The sequence below is a fragment of the Pseudorasbora parva genome, chromosome 9, assembly GCF_024679245.1.
Source record: "Pseudorasbora parva isolate DD20220531a chromosome 9, ASM2467924v1, whole genome shotgun sequence".
In the NCBI taxonomy this organism is placed as follows: Eukaryota; Metazoa; Chordata; class Actinopteri; order Cypriniformes; family Gobionidae; genus Pseudorasbora; species Pseudorasbora parva.
In genome coordinates, this window is record NC_090180.1 from 32,017,820 (window position 1) to 32,040,216 (window position 22,397).

The following is a 22,397-nucleotide window of genomic DNA, read 5'->3' on the forward strand; positions in this document are numbered from 1 at the left end:
GAATTGGCTAAAGTAAAATATTTATTTCAACACAACCATTTCAGCTAAATATAGCTGATGCAATATGTTAAACCTTTAACCCGCGGAATAAAAAATCAACCCGCGGCAAGTGGTTAAAAGTAGCCCAATTCCGCGGGAAAACCGCGGACTTGGCAACACTGCTTGTCACCCCTCCTTACTTCTCCGCTGGCCTGCTCTCACATTGCACTTAACGAAATGGGCCGGAGCATGCCTATGTCATTGACAATGCAACTTTTTGTTTTGAAGAAGGCAAGAAGAAAAGTACTTTCGCCAATAGACTGCCTAATAGATTGATCATTTATGCCGTGCAGCGATTTTCACTTGATTACAATGCACCCCAGTCAGTAAATTTCCTTTGGGCCAGATCTGGCCCAGATAAACAGCTTAGATGTGGCCCAGATTAGATTGTGTTTGCCGGCCCAGATCTGACCCACTTCTTCTTTATCACAGCACAGCCAAAGCAGTGCCATAACTCCACCAAACGTGAGCCAAACAATACAATTGTATGTGGCCCTTATGTGGGCCTTATATGGAATTTTAGTATGGCTGAGTTTTGTTAAAATCTAATGACCCTTATGTGGCCCACATGCAACTTTGAGCATTATGTAAAAGTCTTATTAACTCCATGGTAAATACAACACTCAACAACAAAAATGTATTCAATAATTTACTTTTGACAAATATTTACAGTTAATCAGAAACCATTTATATTAATATAAATAACATTCAAAGTGTGACACCAAATTTCAAGTGTTGGGTTCAAGTAGAAGGGAGGGGAAAAAAAGAAAAAGGAGAAAAAAAAAAGTAACTTGCTAAAGATAACAAACAACAACTTCACAAGAGAAAAAAAAGTCTCTAAATGTAAAGAACCGCTCTAAGACAAAGGTAGGAGGATCTAAATGCAGTATTTATTAAGAGGGTAATCCACAATCATAGTCAAAAGCAGGCAAAAGGTCATACACAAGCAAACAGTCCAAAAAGGCAAACAAGACAGGAGAGACAGGCAAACGGGTAATCCGGGAAACGATTATTCAACAAACCAAGAGACATGAAACCGAGGAAAATGCTCAGAAATGCAGTGTACACAAAACAAGACTTCACAGTGAATGACAGAAGCTGTCTCTCATTTCAGAAGGCTGCGTCCTCCAGAGGTCGCATTCGAAGTGTGCATACGTCATAAGGCCGTCTCATTTCAAAAAAGTGAGAAGGACTCTCCAAACGCGACCTTCGAATGTGTCCTTCTTTCACAGGAATTCGGAGTGTGCATGAGGTGTATCCTTCACGGCTGGGGATAACCCACAATTCTTTGCGTCTCTGTTAACAACCGTCAGGTTTTTTTTTTATATTATATGAAAAAACGGCACCACCGCCAGATATACATGCGAGCGTAGGTGTGGTGTTTAAATTAAGTAGTTCAAGCTTTTTTGTTGGTTTTTTTAAGCTCTATTACCTCAAACAGATAGTTGTGGTAAACAGGATTACAACTGTTTAGTGCATTTTAAACGTTTAGAACAGTACATTGCTGTCAAGACAAGAAACATTTCATAATCATTTTCAAGTTATAAATAATTTTTATTCATATAACTGGCGTGAGAGCGTAACGAGGCTGAACTTGTTGGCATAGCAACGTGATACTTCCTGCCTGTGTGTCCTACAAAGGACGTCTCGTTTAATTCTGATTGAGGACACTCCGTATACTGCATCCTACACGGGACGTGTCCTCCGGAGGACGCAGCCTTCAAAATTTAACGAAATGAGACACAGCTAGAGATAACCAGGCAGAAAACAGGATAATGAGACACAGGTGTAAACAGTGAGTGCTAATGAGTCCGGGCAAAGGATAATGGGTAATGTAGTTTATGATAGAATGACTGTGTGGATTGGAGTGGCCTCTGGTGGTGAGCACGGGCGCTCACACTGGTGAATTGTGACACTAATCAGTGTTGGAAGTGTGTTGCTGGGACTGGCGTTGTTTCAATCAACTGCACCTGCAATAAAAGTTACATTTAAATAATGTTAACAGCAATACAACCTGGAAGCTAGGTCTGCATAATTATGATTAAAATAAATCTTAAACTAAAGGGATAGTTCAACCAAAAATATGATTCTGTCATAATTTGTCACTTTTTTTTAATCATTGTAATTTATCTTTAGCCAGGTTAAGATTTAAAACTAACTAACTTTGTTGCGGCCACAACAAAACTTAACCCGGGTGCACACTTTTAGATTTATTATAGTCCTTCACAATTGTTCCATGTCAAGTTGTACAAACATAATCAGTGCTGTAAGCCATGTCACACTGTAAGATCAAAACTGTCATGATACTGTACGATAGTTGAGGTGCGTTAAAAACGAACGCATGCAAGAAAACTAGTCCGGAGTTTTAAGTCATTAATCAGTGACTTGATCAGTGACTGTGTGCTGGATTACACATGGGATTGAAATGGTAAATACACTCAACTGAGGCTAATTCAACACCTCAAACAAATACATGATGCTGCACAAAATAACCTTAAAAAGACTTTGAAATGACAAAACCTCACTTACCTGAAGATATGCGTGACCGAAAACTCATGAGAGCAGATGAGAAAATGGTGCCGTATCAGTCAGATTCATTCCACTAATGAGATGCAACCACCTGAGGTGTGAAACCTCGGCTCAGCTGCGCTTGATTTCAGGTGTCCTGTGTTTTTCCATATATAATCCAAAGGTTTACCACAAGTCATCCTTTCTCACTTCGTGCCATAGCTCAAACACTTATGGCCCTCATGTGTACATTGTTATCTGGGCCATATACCTCAAAATGAGTTGTGAACCAAGAGAACATTTCCCTCCGATTTTAAAGTTATGGCAAAACAAATATGGTCACATTCTGGCCCATATCTGTTCAGCCATGCCATATCTGAGCCATATGTGCCAGATAATACCCACATGTGGTCCAAACATGCTTGCTATCTGGGACGTATCAGAAGATTATTACGGAGGCAGCTGACTTTGATAGATGAATTTGCAGCTTATTCGCAAACTACAATTCATGTTCATCAATAAGGTGAGAACCAGACCCTTTATAAACCTAAATATACTTGAATTAATTGAAAAGTGCATCCAAGTAGTTGTTATAGTTCAGTGTTTGCTGTCGTAAGAATGAAAATAGCACACAGCTGTTCCGTGCTTTGGAGCAATTAGCGATCACGTGTACCAACTGCTCCGGCACACCTTTCCAAGCAGGCTATGCTGGCTAAACGACCGGCGCATGTTTCAGACCGCCTCTTGAAGTACACCCTAAGGCCCTGTCCCAGGGAACTACACTAACCTTTTCCACTGGTGGCACTTGCACTACTAACTTTTTCAGTTACTGGCACAAAACATGATTTGGTCACACAAATTATTTATAGTAAGCCACTCTGGATAATAATGAACAATAATGAAACTGTATTGCATACCGATGTGCGTTTTTTTTAACTTTCCATCTTTTAAACCACATGCCTTCTTGTTTTCTTTAACAATGGTTGGGATAGATTTATTGCAATAAAAAATACAGTACACAATAAAGTGCAAAATGAATTTCTTTTGCATTTCAACATGCTGTGGTGGGCACAGATGGGCAGACTCCTGAACTCTTAAGGAAAAATAAAATAAATATAATCCATAAAATAATAAGAAAAATACTATCATTGTGAAGCTTCCGTGCGTTTACATGGAGCACTATAATCGGTTTAAAAGTCCAATCCAAATGAAAATGCTCCATATACACACCTCAATCTGAATAAAAATGCCCAAACCGAATGAAATTGTAATCAGTTTGAGAGGGGTGGGATAAACCTTTTCATGAAAAATGTAACCATGTTAAACGACCTGACCGGATTACTTTTCAGTGTGCGTCCTTATATGACGTGATACACAGCGCGCGCCTTCACTACTGACTGCGCGCCGCGCTCAAACGCAGGCTATAATGTTGAGAGGAAAGTTTATTTTTCTGAGGGGTAAACTTTTTATTTCTTAAGAACGTATGAAGATAATGTTGGCATAACGACACAGACATAGCCTGGCTACATCCTCTCATCTTGACAGCGTTTGTCCCAGGCACTTTTTACTTTAACTGCGCCTGACAGAAGAATTTATTTTTTCTGAGATGATTATTACACTTTACAACAAATAAATAGCTTTTATAAAACCGTGTAAGTCCTGGTGGCTGTTGAGAGTTGCTATGGCATCCGTGAACACATTCAGCTGCTGGAGAGAAGCGTCAACATTTCTGAAGCGGCAGACAAACTGCTCTGTGATGATTGTGATTGAAAGTCAGCTCGGTTTAGATAACGTCTCATGTAAACAGTCCACTGAATCTTTCAAACGTAATTATTTTAATTGGAATGGCAAAAAAGTGTGCATGTAAACGTGGCGGCTAACGTTAATGATTCGTGTTTGAATTGTTTTGACGCAGTTACAAATTTGGACAGTCCTGCAAGCAATTGATGGCCCACAGAATTTACACTACATACAGTGCATTGCTCCGTCTTGGTACCTTAACCACTGGTAACTTATTCTTCGAGCCACTGGTGTCGAAATTCATATGTCCGTTTCGTTTTTCCCGCGTGTGCTTTCCCTGACGAATCCCCTCAGCCACATCATTCCCACTCACAGGCTCCGTTTGACATGTCGCATCGACATCAAGTGATGGTTCTGTTCATAGACCGTAAAAATGTTACACTTGAACTTCCCTTCTTACAATATGAGTCAATTGTCCGCTTAATTTCAACACGTACAGATTGTAGGCTATGTTGAGATATATATGCGATTGCTGTGTGTGTCTTAACGAGAGGTATATTATTTTTAATCAACGTACGCCTCGCCTACATTTTGGGAGGGGGCGGGGGTCGCGGGGATGAAGCCATCTTGATGTGTTGAATGCTCAGAGCACGTTATAAAACGTTTTCTTAAAATACACATTTCTGTATTAATAAATGCTCATAGTAAATCATAGTATATTGCCTAAAACATAAGGTAGGTACAAAAATAATCAGTGATACATTTGCGACCCCATAGAAATTCGGGTCGCAATGGCATTTCAAAAGGTCGCATATGCGACCATTTTGGTGGCAGTGTAGTTCCCTGCCCTGTCCACACGAAGCCAGCGCTTTCCCAATCCGATCTTTTTTTTTTCCTCGTTTCAAGAAATATCTGAGTCCACACGAGGTTACAAAAACGGACTAAAAACGATGTAGTTTGCATGCCAGGCCAGTGTGTGGCGCTGTAATTCTGCCACAGAAATACACTAAAAACGGAGAAGAAGAGTTGTGGCTAAGCAGGGGTATAGGAGTGGTCGGAGGTGAGGCAAAATCTCACAATAAAATAACAATAAATACATTTGCTACTTAACAGATGTTTTATTAATGCCTACACCTACCCCAACCCAAAACATACCCTTACAGGTATGCAGATACGTTAATTAAATGACGCGATATTGATGTGCGCATGCCCAGTGCCCGTAGTTGTATCCCTTACCTCTTTCACCGTGCTGGACGTAAGTTTACGTTACGATAGTAACCGGAGACATTCTTCATCATCATGAAATTGTATTATCTGCATGGGTTTTAAAGGACAACTCTGGTGAAAAAAAGGAACCTAGGGGTAATTAATACATGGTTACTGAGTAGATCGTTCTCTGGGATGCGTTTTCATGAAAATCAAATGTAAAGAGTTTTATCTCTCAAACAGTTTAGCTTATAACGCTTGTCTATGGGGCACAGAGTAAATGAAATTAAATCGCCATTAAATACCTTTAACACTAACACTACCACTAACGCGGTAGCATAATGAGGGTCCTTACATGCAAACCAAAGCATTGAGAACTTTGTAAGAGTACAAACATTTTAATAAGAAGATACTTTATAAAGACATTCCATTTCGCGTATACAGACAGGCGCCACCTTGGAAAACAGTCTCGACGAGTCGAGCCACGAATGCTGTGGTAAGTGATGAACTGTGACTTGGAATCTCATATGGTCCGTTGTTTCCGGAAGGAAGCACTGAAAGTGATCCAGTCACAGTGATTCAGTAGCGGTGGCTTTGGGAATGGCCTTGTAGGGCAGTGAAGCAATCTGGGAATTGTTGTCTTTCATCCCCATGAGACAAAATTACATTTTTCTGTCTTTTCTCAGTCTAGAAATCACCAAAAAAAAATAAAAAATGCACATTTCTACTACATTAATGACCCAGTTTAAATACAGATTCATCTTTCCAGCGCTGAAGTTTGTGAAATCTAATTACATGGGGGAGAAAAAATTAATGTATTATTTTTTTCTGTTGCATTCAGTGCTTTCTTCCGGAAACAACGGACCATATGAGATTTCAAGTCACAGGTCATCACTTAGCACAGCATTCGTGGCTTGACTTGACGAGACTTTTTTCCAAGATGGCTCCTGTCTGTATCCGCATAATGGACTGTCTTTATAAAGTATCTTCTTATTAAACATACACTTACAAAGTTCTCAATGCTTCGGTTTGCATTAAAAGGCTACTTTTTTTAACTTTTTTTAAAACTTTTTTTTATATATATATAATCAAATATATACTGTATATATATATATATATATATATATATATATATATATATATATATATATATATATAATATATATATCTCAAACTGCCTGTCAAAGTGCAAAAACAAAATATATGCAACTTAAATTGGATACACAGATGGAGTCAAAAATGCAGGTTAAATTCACAGCGTATGCAGTAATGAAGCTCATTTACTGTGAACGGAGCCGCTCTGAAAAAAATAAAGTAGGCCTACATGCAGGTTGTCTTATAGCCAACCTTACACTTCAGCAAAATTATAAATCCGATCTTCAATTCCCGCGGTATATGCTCATTTAACAGAGTTCACATCAAAGCAAAAGATTCCAGCATTTTATTCAGCAGCCCATTTCAAATTCAAAGATCGCAATATGAGAGAGAGCGACCTAAGCACTGGTAAGATCATTTAGTCTCATTAATTTATATTGAAGATGATTGTGTTTTGTGTGACTTATTTTAAAGTTTCATTTACGGCCATTTGCGTTGGCTTGCTTTACTCATTTGCAGCGATGTTGCAGTAGCACTATCATATCTATCTGACTACAACATAACACGCTCTCACACATTTATTTTTTAATTATTTGCCAGGAGTAAAATTTACACATGTGGTTTAAACAACCAGATACATTTACATTTGTCCGGTTTAGTTTGAAATGCTTTCATGCACCTTCTGAATTGGTTTGTTTGAGAGTACGAGTGTGCAATGTCGTGGAATGTATACGCTAAAACTCATTTTGGCGTGTCTATGGCACGCGGTTTTTCGCGTGCATATGAGACGCATTTTATGGCGTATTATACATACGAACCCCCCACCCCACCACCCTAAACCTACCCAAGCGCGTGTCATATATACGCCCCACTACCCTAAACCTACCCAAGCGCGTGTCATATATACGCCATAAAGAGCGTATCATATGCACGCGAAAAACAGCGTATCATATGCACGCCAAAATGAGTTTTGGCGTATACATTCCACGACATTGCACACTCGTACTATTTATACGCATTTATGTGTGATCAGGGCCATAACTCTAGCAGCTGCACTGAAGAAACGGACTCTTTAACCCTGCGCGAGCCATGTCTTGACAGTGGCGCAAGCTATCATGGTCTCATGTTGTTTCCACCAGCACATCTCTTTGTTCATTTTAATTATTAAAATAAATATAAAACAAAAGAGAAGCCTAAAAAAGGTGCGTAAAAAAGTCGGGGCCATAAGGCTCGGGCATAAATGCAATAAAGTGTGTTGCCAAAAACGGGTGTCATTTCTATTTTGAGGCGGCAGCGGTGTTGTCGGCAACGGCTGAATGTAACTAATAATGTAACTTGTAATCTAACTTAGTTACTTTTAAAATCAAGTAATATGTTAAGTAACTTAAAGTAAGTTACTTTTTAAAGGAGTAATCAGTAATCAGTAATCAGATTACTTTTTCAAAGTAACTGTGGCAACACTGATTGCGACCAAAAGCAATTTTCTGTTTTGCGTTTTGATGAACTTCCAATGCTTTGAAGTCTTATTAGATCACAAACTTAAATGGTGCATTTCCACCATCTTTTGTTATAACATGCATCTTGCTGCTTTAGAGTTCACTGATATTGTCTGATGATTATAGAAAGTACAAATAAGAGTGGGTGTGGTGCTTTGATATTTCACATGAATCGACTATAGTTACACTTTTTAATATGTAAGCTACTCCCCAACACTGCCTATGTATTGTCTATGTGTTCTCATAGGACGTTGTATTGGACAGCAGCTCCGTTGCAATGATGAAATAGACTGTGTAAATCAGTTAGATGAGATTGGCTGTGAAGTGTTGAATAGAAGAGAAACCAAATGTACCGACATGTTGATCATACCAGGAGCTGAGAAAGCCACTCAAGGGTAAGATTCAATAGACGGATGTAGAAATGTGCACATATTTTTTTATTTTAATAATAGAATAACATGCAATAATTCAGCATTAGAAATATGTTTGAAGACAAATCATTCATTAAGAAAGTATGTGTTCTGATGTGTCATATATTATGTGTGTACTAACAAATACCTAGACAAATTAATCCAGGGCCGTATAAAATGAACACTAAAAATATTGATATCAGATATAATAAACATCAGTAAGTCTGCCCTAGTGGAAAATTAAACCAATAATTGAATGGCATATTGTACAGGACCAAATGTATTGATTTCTAATCTAGCAAATTTTCCACACCAAAAAAAACGTCAACACCATCACATGCGCTGTAGCTTTATATTTTAGTATATTTTATTTTATTTTAGAAGTACAACATGTATACAAATACTGAATTATTTTTGTTTGATACTCTCAGATACAATGCTTTAACTGGATCTTTTATGAATCATGTTCTGGACCCAAGATACTTTGGGGGAGTTTGTGAATACGTATATAATGGAGAGTGGAGGAAACTCACATACGATCCTTTCTGTGAACACCTAAGTTATGATGATGCTGAAAAGTATTACCGGAAACCCTACAACTTTCTCTCATATCAGATAATGGTATGCTCTAATATCTCTGTTTCTTTAATTTTGTAGAAAAAGACTTTGTTACTTGAAATGTTTATTTCCCATTCATATTTTATATGTATTATATTATCCCAGGGGTTATTCTTGAGATGGTGCCATTTGTGTAATATGTGCTATTATGCTTCACATTTCCCCAAATCCTATCAATCATTAATGATACTGACAAATAAAACTATATATAAAATTTATAGACTGGACCTAGGTCTCAGATCAATCTGAACCCAACTATCTCATTTCCAATTGAGAAGCACCCACTAACTGTGCTTTTGTCCTCACCAGGCACAAGCAACTACAGAGGAAGCATCAGAATATTATGAGGATGCTGTTAGCTTTCTCAAAGCAAAACAGACAGAAGGATCCTTCAACTTTGGTTTTTCAGTGAAAGTCTCGTTTTTAGAAGTTGGTCGGGAAATTAGTTCTGAATTCAAGTTGCTCAGCAACATGTCAAAATACAATAATAAGGTAAAGTAATACATTTTTGATTAGTATCTCTGAATTTCCCTTAATTTCAACCCCTTAAGAAAAATTAGTATACTTCAGGCTCAATTTATGAAGTATACTTAAGGAATGTTCAAGTATATTTTTAAGTATACTTTGTTGTAAGTTTACTAATATGTGTAAATCACATGTGGAACAGCATAACAAGAGTCAGTAAGATTAACCAATAAGAATAAGCTTGTTTGAGATGCATCAGCGCTGTACAGATCGGTCGGCGTATGACATCAAAGTACCGCGAGAATGATTGAAGAGCAAACGACTCGAGGATTTTTTTTAATCGTTCTTGCGGTACTTTGATGTCAAACGCCAATCTGTCTGCGCAGCACCTATACGTCTCAAAAGCCTAAAGTTATGCTGCGTTCAAGCCATGTTGTAATTTACATAATAACAAGATTTCAACTAGTAAAATGCATTTGCATTCTTGTTGAGTTCATAATTACAGCTTGTAAGATGGGAAATTTCTGAGAGCTCCTACTTGTGCCACCTGACCGCAGTAGATTCATGTTGGTAGCGTTGGCAAAGAAACACATAATTCCCAGTTCCAGGACGTTAACAGCTCCAAAAAGAAAGTCACATGTTGTCATCTCAAAACTACGGTAATTGCGACATGGCGTGAATGCTTTACACTTGAGACTAGCGAAGCATATGACATGATCACATGACGGGAAGGGAATCACATAACAAAACCAGGTATATGACAATGGGAAAACTTAAAAAAAGGGACATGGGATGCGCTCCACTTCGCTGTTAGACATATACCCGCCCTAAACTTTCTTAACCACTATTTTTATTCCCTAATTATATTTTTATTTAATTGTATACCTATAGGATTTTATATATTTTCTCCAGCAACGTATATGTGCATTTTGTTTAAAACTTATGCATGAGTTCCAGCAGATGTGGGCAGTGGTGCAATGTTAGCAATGATGCACATCCGAGATCATGAGAAGGAGAGAATTATAATGAGTGATGGGCATAACAATTTGGAGTGGAACGTAGCCATGAAAACATGGACATGAGTATAAAACCATATGTGGCAAACTGTATATTAGATCCGTGCATTCAGTCTTAAAGTGCCTCACTGCTCTTTAGTAAATTGTGTAGAATTGACACAATTTCATTTATACAGTGAAGGCTATGTAGTGTTGTTTTACATTGAATTACTTTTTGTTGATAAAGACGTTTAATGTTTTTTTATTTTTTAGTATTTATTTCATGGGAATGCTGTATTTGTTAAGCTCCAAAGTTTTCCTAATCTCCTCTAAGAGAGGGAACTGAATGCGTTGCACATGCTGCCTCCAATCAATTAGTTGTCAATTCATGATACTTTCCTATCACTTAATTTTAGATTGGTTGGCCTATTAATTATTATACATGATATACATGTTATGGCATATAATATATACATGCTGAATATACGCATTTCATGAAAAAGTGTTGCCAGAACACACAGCAAAGACTGAGCTGAACATATGCTTTCAAACAGGACAATGATCTAATGGGTCCTGCACACTGTGGGATTTTTCAAAATCCTTTGCGAATGTCCCTTGTCAGACTGTACGAACATGATCCCTGATGTAAGCCATGTCACACTGTAAGATCTCAGTTGGCATTAATGTCAGATTGCACGATAGTGAAGGCGCGCTAAAAACAGACACGCATAAGAAAACTCGTCCGGAGTTTTATATCATCAATGAATGAAGCGTTCGGTGATAGTGAGCTGCATTACATGCGGGACTGAAATGCTGGCTACAAAGAAATCTCTAGCACTTGTTTTGGTCATAGTTTGTCTTGAAAAACTGAGATATTTGACTGTCATTGTAGGAGAAGTCACACTGCAGGATTGTGCGCCAAATCTTCTGACACTGCCAGAATTTCGTCTGCGGTAAAATTTGATCGCAGCGCTCATTAATTGGCTGCCGGTGAACATGTCAAACTAACGACCAAAGACGTCAGATTCTAGCCTAGGATCAGAGGAATCTTTTAGGATTTGCTAAATTTGTCTCAGACGGGCAAATCGTGGCCAAAATCGCACAGTGTTCACCCGGCTATAAACAAACAACTAAGACAATGCAAGACTGGCTTAGGAGCGATTTTGTGAATGACCTTGTGTTGACCACCTAGAACCAATCAAACATCTCTGGAGAGATCTGAACATGGCTGTCTCCAAACTGAGAGAGTTTAAGAGAGTCGATAAAGAAGAATAACAGAAAAACCCCAAATTCTGTTGTGCAATGATTAGGGGTGTAAGAAAATATCGATACACGTGAATATCGTGATATTATGTTTGGCGATACTGTATCGATTCTCAAAAACGCTGTATCGATATTTATATATTTATTTATTTACATCCAAGATTCGTGGCTTTGTGTTCGGTTTAAACCACAGAATGTATAACACCCAACCACTAGATGGCAGTGTTATCTCAGAACGTATAACTGACGCGGAGCCGGAGAAGCGCAAGGTAAAAGTGCGTGCATCACTAGTGTTTACATTAGCAGACCCAGCTCTCAAGACGATAGCATTATTCCGCTCCTGCAGTATACAGAGCTGAAGTGTGGACTCATGTTGGCTTCAGCTAAAAAGAAGCCACTAAGGAAATCGACAAGAAACATTTTGTTTGCAAAATAGGCCAAGTTATAATCTAATACTCGGGAAACACATTGAAACAGAGCTCGCTTAACATCCTGACGTCACCCGCGCTGCTGAGAAGTGTTTCGATAGAATGTACTGCACGCTTTCCTCTCAGTAACAATTAAACACATGCCAAAACTGACAGCGGTGGCAGGAGAACGAAAGATAATAGTGATGTGGATATGGATGCATCAGCTCTGCAGTTCAGTAATGTTACTTGAAATAGCACTTTATACAGTAGACTGCTTTATAGAAAACAGCTTTAGGCCCCGATCACACAGAACGCGTTTTTCAGGTTCGAAAACGCGAGGCGCACTGCACTCCCTTTTTTGGTCGGCGTTTTTTCATTCAAAAATGAGCAGTGCACTTTAATGTTTTTAGGCATCCCCCGAATCACCTGTACTGTCAGTCAAATCAATGTAACGGTCAACACAATGGAAGGCCCGCCTCTTCATTCATTCGTTTGGACAACAGAACATAAGTGTGATGATGTTGCACGCTTTTCTGCTCAGTTGACTTTTTTTCAACTTCATGCGCTCGGCGTGCTCCTTCAAAAAAAAATCAGAAATCCATTCAAAAAAGGCGCCTCTCGCTGCAAAAACGCGTTCTGTGTGATCGGGGCTACTGTGTTAAATATAAAAAATATAAAAAAACAAACAGTCATTCAGTCATGAAATGGACTGCACTTTCTGTTGTTAAATAGCCACTGCTATACTGTGAACCTTTAAAACATATACACACAAAGAATCCTGCAGTCACTTTACATTTCCCTTAACTTAGATTGCACATTGCATATGATTAGTGATATAAATTATAGGCTGTATTAATTAAATAAAATACTTTGTCTCGTGTTTTAGGCTTATGGTTGTGTTCTTTATTCTTTTAAATTATAAAAAACAAAAACACACAAAAAAGAAATATCGCAATATATTGCCTCTCTTACAATATCGCAATATATTGCAATATATCGTATCGTAACCCCTGTATCGTGATACGTATTGTATCGCCAGAGTCTTGGCAATACACAGCCCTAACAATGATTGTTGCATCATACCCAAAAAGCCCAGAGGCTGTAATCACTGCCAAAGGTACTTCAAGGACTGAGTTAAGGGTCTGAATACTAGATATTTCAGTTTTTCATTTTTAGTACATAAGTAATCACCATTCTGTTTTTTCCTTTGTCATTATGGAGTATTGAATATAGATAGGTTTAATTTTAGCATATGGCTGCAACAGTCTGAATACTTTCTGAATACACTGTAACCATTTGTATGTTCAATTGAGAACCCTGAAAATGTAAACACCGTGACTCTCTCTCTGTGGCACTACCCAAAACATTGCTTTATTTTTGCTTGAGCATACCAACCAGCTTGGACACAGCAACACTGACTCAAACAATGGCACAAGTTTGTCTCTTTTAAATAACTATTTTGTTTGTCTGACCTGTGCGGATATTTAATGGTAAAACTATACAGTCTGGATAACGTATTCAGCTTTTTCTTTTCGCATTTCTCCTTTGCATGTTTAGGAAGTGGGCTTTGTCAGGCTGTTGTCTACAGTACAAACGGCTCAGTTTAAGATGAGAAGCAAAGACTTGATTCTTGATGAGGACATGCTCTGGGCTCTGGGTGATCTGCCAGATCAGTACAATTTTGGTGCATATTCCAATTTCTTCAATGAATATGGTACACACTATGTCACTGAGGGAACCATGGGTGGGGTCCTTGATTATGTTGCTGTTGTGAACAAGAATGCCATGAAAATAAATGGTAAGTAAATTACATTCATAACCTAAATAAAATGGATAGAGTATTGCAAATACATGACTTAACTGTATTTAGCTATCTTTATTCATTATAAAAAGTAATGGTACTTGTACTTCTTCCCACATTCTTCTCATTATTAGAAAAAAATGGGCTAGAGATTGGAGGGTGCCTAGGTTTGTCTTTGGGACTGGATTTGACTAAACAGGTCACACTTAAAACAAAAGTAAAATCATGTGCAAAATTTGGAACAACGGATGAGGGTATGTAACTTAGAGCCCCATGCATTTTGTTTTCTTCTTTTGGTTTTATACTTTTTAAAATTATTTTATTATTATTACTTTGTTCTTAATTTAACTTTTATTATTTTATTTTCAACAGTTCGTGGTGAGTCCAACAGTGCTATTGAGGATATCTTTGGCTTTGTGAAGGGCGGACACACAGGCACCAGTAGTGGAAGTTTGGGTATCAAAGATGCCAAAAGCTACAAGGATTGGGGGAAAAGTCTCAAATATAACCCTGCACTAATTGAGTTTGAGGTGCATTTGCCTTACTTGTCATTTAGTTGTTTCAAACTTTAGTTTAGGGTAGTTTAGTGTAAATGTAACTTGACAGCGAACTATAAATCTATTCTTTAGTTATTCGGATTGTCTATTTACACCAAGTGCAAATAGTGTGCCTTGTTGGCAAGTGCTATTCAAACTAACTCCAAATAACAATGCCTGGTTGGGCCAAACAAGAATTTTAAAAAAGACTCACACATTTCAATGTCTTCAGTTTAGTAGTGAATAAATCATAAGGCTCAAGGATTTAGGTTTTGACTCAATCAACCCGGGTTCGAATCCGCCTTTTGCAGAGCTCGCTCTTCTTCCTTTTCCCATCATGTATCACTTCAGAAAGGCATTTACTTTCAATAAAAATTAAGAACATTGGAAATAAAAAACATCTAAAATTGGAAATAAAGTGCTTTAGTTAAAGGGTTACTTCAGCGATTAGCATATGGCTTTGTATCAGTAGAAACCCTGGAGAATATTCAAATTATTGTGCTTTCCCCTCTCATATCTCCCTGAGACGAGAGATTTATGCATTTTATTTCAGGAAAAATTCCTCCTATGATGCAAAATGACGATTTTTGCATCATAGGAGGAATGTTTGCCCAGAGGCTAAAGACTACAGCCAGCAGAGGGAGCCATTTCTGCATGTTTTGAATCCGGCATTGGGGGATGGGAGATTACACTCAGCTTGCAGGGAGAGCTCAGCTTGCAGACAGGATCATTTAAACGGAGCTATGGTGAGCAATGTAAGTCTTTTAACTTCTCAAATTCATTTCTATGAAAGTTAAGCTTGCAAAGGCATGAACTGAAACGCGCCAGACTGAACTCGCGTTGTGAATGTATGCCGCGAGTGTAGTCGCGATTACCTCAGCTCTCATCACTCGTGCAGTTAGTGATCAGTGCTGTGAGACTCGCGCGGTGACTCACTCATTATATTGAACAGACACGTTCAGTTTTTAATTGTAGTGTCTCTAACTCAGTCACAGTAATGAAGTTGTTGGCGTTGGGAATGGCCTCACAGGGCAGCGAAGCATTCTGGGAATTGTAGTCTTTCATCCCCATGGGACAAAAATACATTTTCTGTCTTTTCTCAGTCTAGAAGACAACAAATTCAAAAATAATTTCACATTTCTACTGCATTGATGACCCAGTTTAAATACAGATTCATCTTCCCAGCGCTGAAGTACCCCTTTAATAATAAAATCATTTATTGGATAGGGTTAGGAGTAGGTGTAGGGAGGGCTTTTATTGTCCCATAAAGGTGGCATATATTTAATAATTTTAATAAATATAATCTTTTACACTGTTATTATTGCATCCTGTTAATGTACAACAATACTGAGGTGCAAATAGTATGTATCTGTCAAAATAAAGTATAAATTGCATGTGATATACACATATTGCAAAGCACTGCTACTTTTATATGGTGTAAATAGAATATATCACTATTTTCACTTAATCCACCCTTTCAGAACCACCACGCCTGCATCTCCAGAGTACTGATCACCCACACCTGCAACTAATCATCACCTTATCACTGCCTGCACTTAAGCCACATGCACACTTTCAGTCACTGTCCGGTCTCATTATTATTACCGTGTGTATACTCACCTCAAGGACTCTCTGGATTTTAGTTACCTGCTACCTCGATCTCCAGTGTGTTTCCTCATCTGCTTCTCCTGTCTCCAGTGGCTCCCCGGCTCCTGTGTCCCGTCCTCCTGGTTCATCTACAAAGACGTTGAGTATTACCCATTGACCATCGGAATTACCCTGCCATTCTACTGCTTCTCTGCTCACCGTATCCCCGCCGCTCTCTGGCTTATAATAAACATTCTCAATACCTTCATCTGCTTTCCACGTATCTGTTCGGTAACAGAAGACCGGACCATCACTGCAGACTGCCAGCATGAGCGCCCCGAATCCCTTCCAGGAATTGGTCGATGCCCTCCGATGCATGCTCACCACCGTTCCTCCCGCACCAGCACTATCACCAGTAAGCACTTCCACCACGGACACCGCATCTCCTTCACCTCTGGCGAGCGCCAGTCCCATGGCCTGACCAGCACCTTTCTCTGGCGTGGTGGATGATCGCAACAGATTTCTTTCCACTGCTCGCTGGTCCTGGAGGTGCAACCACACCTGTACCCCACAGAGCGATCCAAAGTGGCATTCATCATTTCCCAACTGACTGACAAAGCCCTCCAGTGGGCAGAACCTTTGTACTTACAGAATAATCTGCTCACCCACTCGCTTGCCAGTTTTACCGCCCACTTCCAAGAAGTTTTCGGAAAGCCATTATGGGATTCTGCTGTGGGTGAACAACTTTACCATTTAAAACAAGGTACATGTTGTATCTCGCTGCATACGAGGACACCAACGGCCTGGAGCGATTCATTCAACTGTCCATCTGCTTCGCCACTCGTATGCAGTCGTGTGTGGAAGAACACCAGGGCCAGCTGCTATTCTCCTCATCCCTCCGCCGACCAGAGTCTGTCAGCCCTCCAGAACCAATGCAGCTGAAGAACTCTAGACTGTCTGTGACTGAGCGGCAAAGGCGGCTTACTCACAATCTATGCCTTTACTGTGGAACACCTGGGCATATCATCACGGAATGCCCAGTGCCCCCTCCTCGTCCAGTGACAGTGCTATCATGCCATCTGCTAACCAGATTAAACCCCTTACTGCAACTGTAATCCTTACTGCTTCCGATGTGTCTCTTACAGCTGTTTCCCTCCTTGATTCTTGGTCAGCCGGGAATTCATTTCGGGCACCGTCTGCTACCAGCTCAAGCTCAAAACTACATCCACTCCATCCGTCTACCAAATCCAGTCAGTAACTGGGCGACCGCTCAGCCGCCATCATGTGTGTTCATCGGTAGGTCATCTGCAGCTCAGAGTAGGACTTCTTCATGAAAAGGAACAACATCTGCTGGTACTGGAGGAGTCCACCGCTGATCATCCTAGGGCACCCATGATTGGAGCAGCGCAACCCTGTCATCTCCTGGAAGACAGGAAAAATCCTGAAGTGGGGCGACGGCTGCTTCCCGACCTGTTTCTCTGCACTCCCTTTTCCAGTGTCACCAAGTTCTGTCAACCTGCCTGTTTGCTCCACATTAATTGAGAGCCCGGTAGAGAAGCACTCTGTGGATATCCCAGCCTGTTACCTTCATCGACGTTTTCTGCCCCATACGTGCCTCCAAGCTGCCTCCACACCGGCCATGGGACTGTGCCATCAATCTGCTGCCAGGTGAGCCAGTGCCCCGCAGAAAGATTTACCCACTTTCACGCCCGGAGGAGAAGGCCATGGTGGAGTACATTCAAGAGGCACTCAACCAGGGTTACATCCGTCCTTCCACTTCCCCTGCTGCTTCTTTGTGGCGAAGAAGGACTGAGGCTTGCGGCCCTGCATTGATTACAGAACACTCAATAATATCACCTTCAAGTTCCCTTACCCACTTCCTCTTGTCCCCGCTGCCCTGGAACATCTCCATGGTGCCACTGTGTTCACGAAGCTGGACCTCCGCAGCGCGTACAACCTCATCCGGATACGGGAAGGGGACGAATGGAAGACCACCTTCATGACACCCACCAGCCACTACGAGTACCTCGTCATGCCACAGATTGGCCAATCCGTATTCCAGGATTTCATCCATGAGATGCTCCGGGAGTTTCTCCATAAGTTTGTTCTTGTCTACATTGATGACATCCTGGTCTACTCCCGGGGCCTGGCCGAACATCGCCATCATGTTGCGGAGGTCCTTCAACGCCTGAGGAGCTACCATCTTTTCCTGAAAGCAGAGAAGTGCTCGTTCCACCAGCCCTCAGTGCAGTTTCTTGGCTACATTATCGATCACAGTGGCATCCGGATAGATGAGAGGAAGGTGGAGGCCTTCCGGTCCTGGCCCATCCCCACGAACATTAAACAGCTCCAACAATTCCTAGGGTTTGCAAACTTCTACCGTCGCTTCATCCAAAACTACAGCATTTACCTCCTCTGTAATCAGCCCAAGTCTCAGTCCTTGAACTCCGCAGCCACCCAAGCATTTGAAGCCCTTAAGACCACATTCACCACTGTTCCCTCCTTGTTCATCCTGACCCAGATCTCCCATTTATTGTGTAGGGGGATGCCTACACCATTGGAGTAGGAACAGTGTTATCCAAGCAGCAGGGGAATCTGAGCCAGCTCCACCCATGAGCCGCTTTCTCCTGCAAGCTCAGCCTGGAGGAGGTCAATTACGACATCGGGAACTGGAAGCTTCTTGCGTGGAGGCATTGGTTGGAGGGTGCTCAACATCCGTTCCTTGTCCTCACTGACAATAAGAACCTGGGTTATCTCCAAGATGCGGAAAGGTTGAACCCACGCCATTTAATTTCACCATCTCGTATCATCGAGGGTCCATGAATGTTAAGGCGTACCCCCTGTCTCGCATCCTCAGTCCTGAGGAAAAGGTAGAGGATCCTGAGCCAATCCTTCCTGATCAGCTCATTGTCAACCCCATCGTCTGGTCCGAAAAGAGACCCAACCCTCCTCCAATGCCTCCACTAACACCCCGCTGGGCTGTCCTCCGGACTTGCAGTACTCGTCGCACTTCCCTCATTCACTCCTCGCACTCTTCCCTGGGCACTGGCCACCCAGGGGTCAATAAAACCCTCTCGCTGTTAGACAGTGCTTCTGGTGGCCTCGCATGGCATCCAACGTCAGACGTGCAGGGATGCCGAGACTGCGTGATGTCCAAGAGCCCCCGTCATCCGCCGGTAAACTCCATCCTCTGCCTGTTCCTAACTGAACTTGGTCACACCGGTTAGTGTATTTTATCTTGGATCTCCCTTCCTCTGAGAACCATATATGTATCCTGGTATTGGTTGACCATTTCTCAAAGTCCTGCCGCCTGATTCCCTTACCGGGATTACCAACCGCCACGGAAACTGCGGAGCTCATGTTCAACCACGTCTTCAGATACTTCTGTATCCCTGAAGACATCATCTCGGTCTGTGGTCCCCAGTCCGTTTCCAGGGTCTGGAAGGCCTTTCACCAACTCCTGGGTGTGACGGTCGAACAGGCAGACGGAGAGGAAGATCCAGGAGATCGGCCGCTACCTCTGTACCTTCTGTCATGGCCACCAGAACTCCTGAAGCCAGTTCCTCGGTTGGGACAACTCCTTCCAGCAGCCCACTGCTGGCCTTACTCCGTTCCAGTGCGTACTCAGCTACCAGCCTTCCCTGTTTCCCTGGTCTGGGAACCCTCTGATGTCCTGGCGGTCGATTACCTAGCCCCCCACTAGTTGCAACACACCCTTCAGAGACATAGGATGACAGCCGACCTCCGCCATTCCAAGACCCCCTCCTACCGAGTCTGGTTGTCCACTCTGGACATCCACCTACGTCTGCCATGCAAGAAGCTGAGTCCCAGGTTCACTTGTTCCCCATCATCCATCAGATCAACTCTCACTCACAAGCTCCAATTACCCCCGCACTACAGAATTCATTACACCTTCCATGCCTCCCTTCTCAAACCTCCCCATCCCTCTGTTTCTGTTTCCCCAGAGCCTGGCGTAAACCCAGAACCACCCCTTCCACTGATCCTGGAGGTACGAGAAGGCATCGCTTACCGTGTGCTGGACATCTTGGACTCCCGGCGGCGTGGTGGCCTTTTAGAATACCTGGTGGACTGGGAGGGTAACGGCCCTGAGGACCGCTCGTGAGTTCCTAGAAACGACATTCTTGACCCCAACCTGCTGGAGAGCTTCCATGCATCCTGACCGATCAGCACCTCGAGGCAGAGGTCGTCCACCACGTCGTTGGGGTCCTCAGGAGCGGGCCATGGAGGGGTAATGTTACAAGCATGCCAGGCTCTACCCATTCCCAATCACCACGCACTGCATTTCCAGAGTACTGATCACCCACACCTGCAGCTCATCATCACCTCATCACTGCCTGCACTTAAGTCACATGCACACTCTCAGTCATTGTCTGGTCTCGTAAGTATTACCGTGTGTATACTCACCTCAAGGACTCTCCCGATTCTAGTTACCTGCTACCTCGATCTCCAGTGTGTCTCCTTGTCTGCATCTCCTGTCTCCAGTGTCTCCCCGGCTCCTGTGTCCCATCGTCCTGGGTCATCTACAAAGACATTGAGTATTACCCACTGACCACCTAAATTACCCTGCCATTCTACTGCTTCTCTGCTCACCTGATCCTTGCCGCTCTCTGGCTTATAATAAACGTTCTCATTACCTACAATCGTCTGTAGTAGACATGAAACTTTTTTTCACACTGGTCAAATGCTATCTAGCTTCTTAAGTTCAAGTTCACCCGTCACTACTTGAGTGATTTGTGAGAGAAAACACTCTGACAAAAACCTCCAGTTAAAAAAAGTTTCAAAGTTGTTTCTCCACTCCACTCTGATTTTGTGTCTCGCTCACCAAAAGGAATATGTTCAGAAAATAGAACAAACACAGATAGGAAATGTGGTACACACAATTCCGTGGCATGTCCTTCACTGCAGCATTTTCAACCTAGGTTACTGATTATGAACGATTATCAACCCACATTTTGATCTCTGTCAAAGCTTTGTGTTTGAAATGTTTAATTTACGCTATATTCTTTTTATAAATATTTGTTTTCTGGTAATTGTGGTTCTATCATAGATTTTACCCATATACGAGTTGGTACGTTTAAGCACAGCAGCCGAGCAGCTACGCACAAAGTTGCCCCACATGAAGATGGCGTGGGAAGAGTATGTGGACAACTTTAACCCATGTCGCTGTGCCCCCTGCATGAATAATGGTGTTCCCATGCTCTCCAGGACAGCATGCAGTTGTATATGTAAAAGTGGATACAGAGGTAATGCCTGTGAGGAGACTGAAAGAAAAGGTACTACTTTCTTTATAACTATTCCTTTACAAATGTATGTGGTTTGAAGACTGGTGGTATGTCAGAAGAGGCAAAACTCTATTCTAAATAATCATAACGTTTTTTTCAGTGTCTGAGAGATGAAAAAAAAAATAAGCCTGAATGGCTGAATCAGGTGCATTTAATTAAAGTTAAAGTTAAACTCTGCAGGGCTTTTTTGCCTTCCAAGAACTGAGTTTTGCACCTCTGGGGACGTATGTATAAAGCTGCTCAAAGTAAAATTTTAGTCTAATGTATGTCAAAAATCTAAGACTTGCATATTTTTACTCTTAAGGCTGCAACATGCTCCGCAAGAACAGAGAAAAAAGTTCTCGGTCTCAGGGTTTGCAAGAACAAAATGACGTTGCAGCCCTGGTTTGGGAGTTCTCGCAGCTTGTTCTCGACACATCGCCTGAGCAGAACTTTTTTCTTGCAGGTGTCCGAGACCTATTGTGTGATTGGTCATACATTTAAAGTGGGCGTGGTTAATGCAGAGAAATGCAGATGATCGGCACCTGCTTTTCTCGTGAAGTATGGAATGTACTGGCCATAGCGAACTTTGTTCTTGTTCTTGCTACCTCGAGAAAATGAACAGATTTCTTTTTTCTTGCAGAGTATGTTCCAAGCTTTATTCGTAGTGTAAGGCCCCATCCACACAGAGATGCGTTTAGCTGCATACGTATAATTTTTTTTTTTACCGTATCAGCGTTTCATCCACACAGATCCGGCATTTTGGAAGCATGAATCCGATATTTTTTTGAAACCGGATCCCAGAGTGGACGTTTTCGTGTGAACAGCAAATCTGTATAGAGGGAATGCATCAACGTCACTTTCCCACCAGAACATGCCCCCTCAGCCAGGGCTGAGTGGCAGAAGAGCTGCTGCATGTTTGAAGTTAATAGAGTAAAATGCGAGT

General features: G+C 41.4%; 1 protein-coding gene across 1 annotated transcript in view; it reads left to right on the forward strand.

Annotated features, from left to right (window-relative positions):
* Window positions 1-22,397, forward strand: part of c8a (complement component 8, alpha polypeptide) — a 33,958-nt gene that overhangs the window by 5,339 nt on the left and 6,222 nt on the right. Inside the window, exons 4-10 of the mRNA XM_067452272.1 lie at window positions 8,332-8,479; window positions 8,926-9,115; window positions 9,422-9,604; window positions 13,803-14,043; window positions 14,181-14,300; window positions 14,419-14,576; window positions 21,238-21,463. Coding sequence (XP_067308373.1) covers window positions 8,332-8,479; window positions 8,926-9,115; window positions 9,422-9,604; window positions 13,803-14,043; window positions 14,181-14,300; window positions 14,419-14,576; window positions 21,238-21,463 — 1,266 coding nt within the window. The remainder of the gene's footprint in view (window positions 1-8,331; window positions 8,480-8,925; window positions 9,116-9,421; window positions 9,605-13,802; window positions 14,044-14,180; window positions 14,301-14,418; window positions 14,577-21,237; window positions 21,464-22,397) is intronic.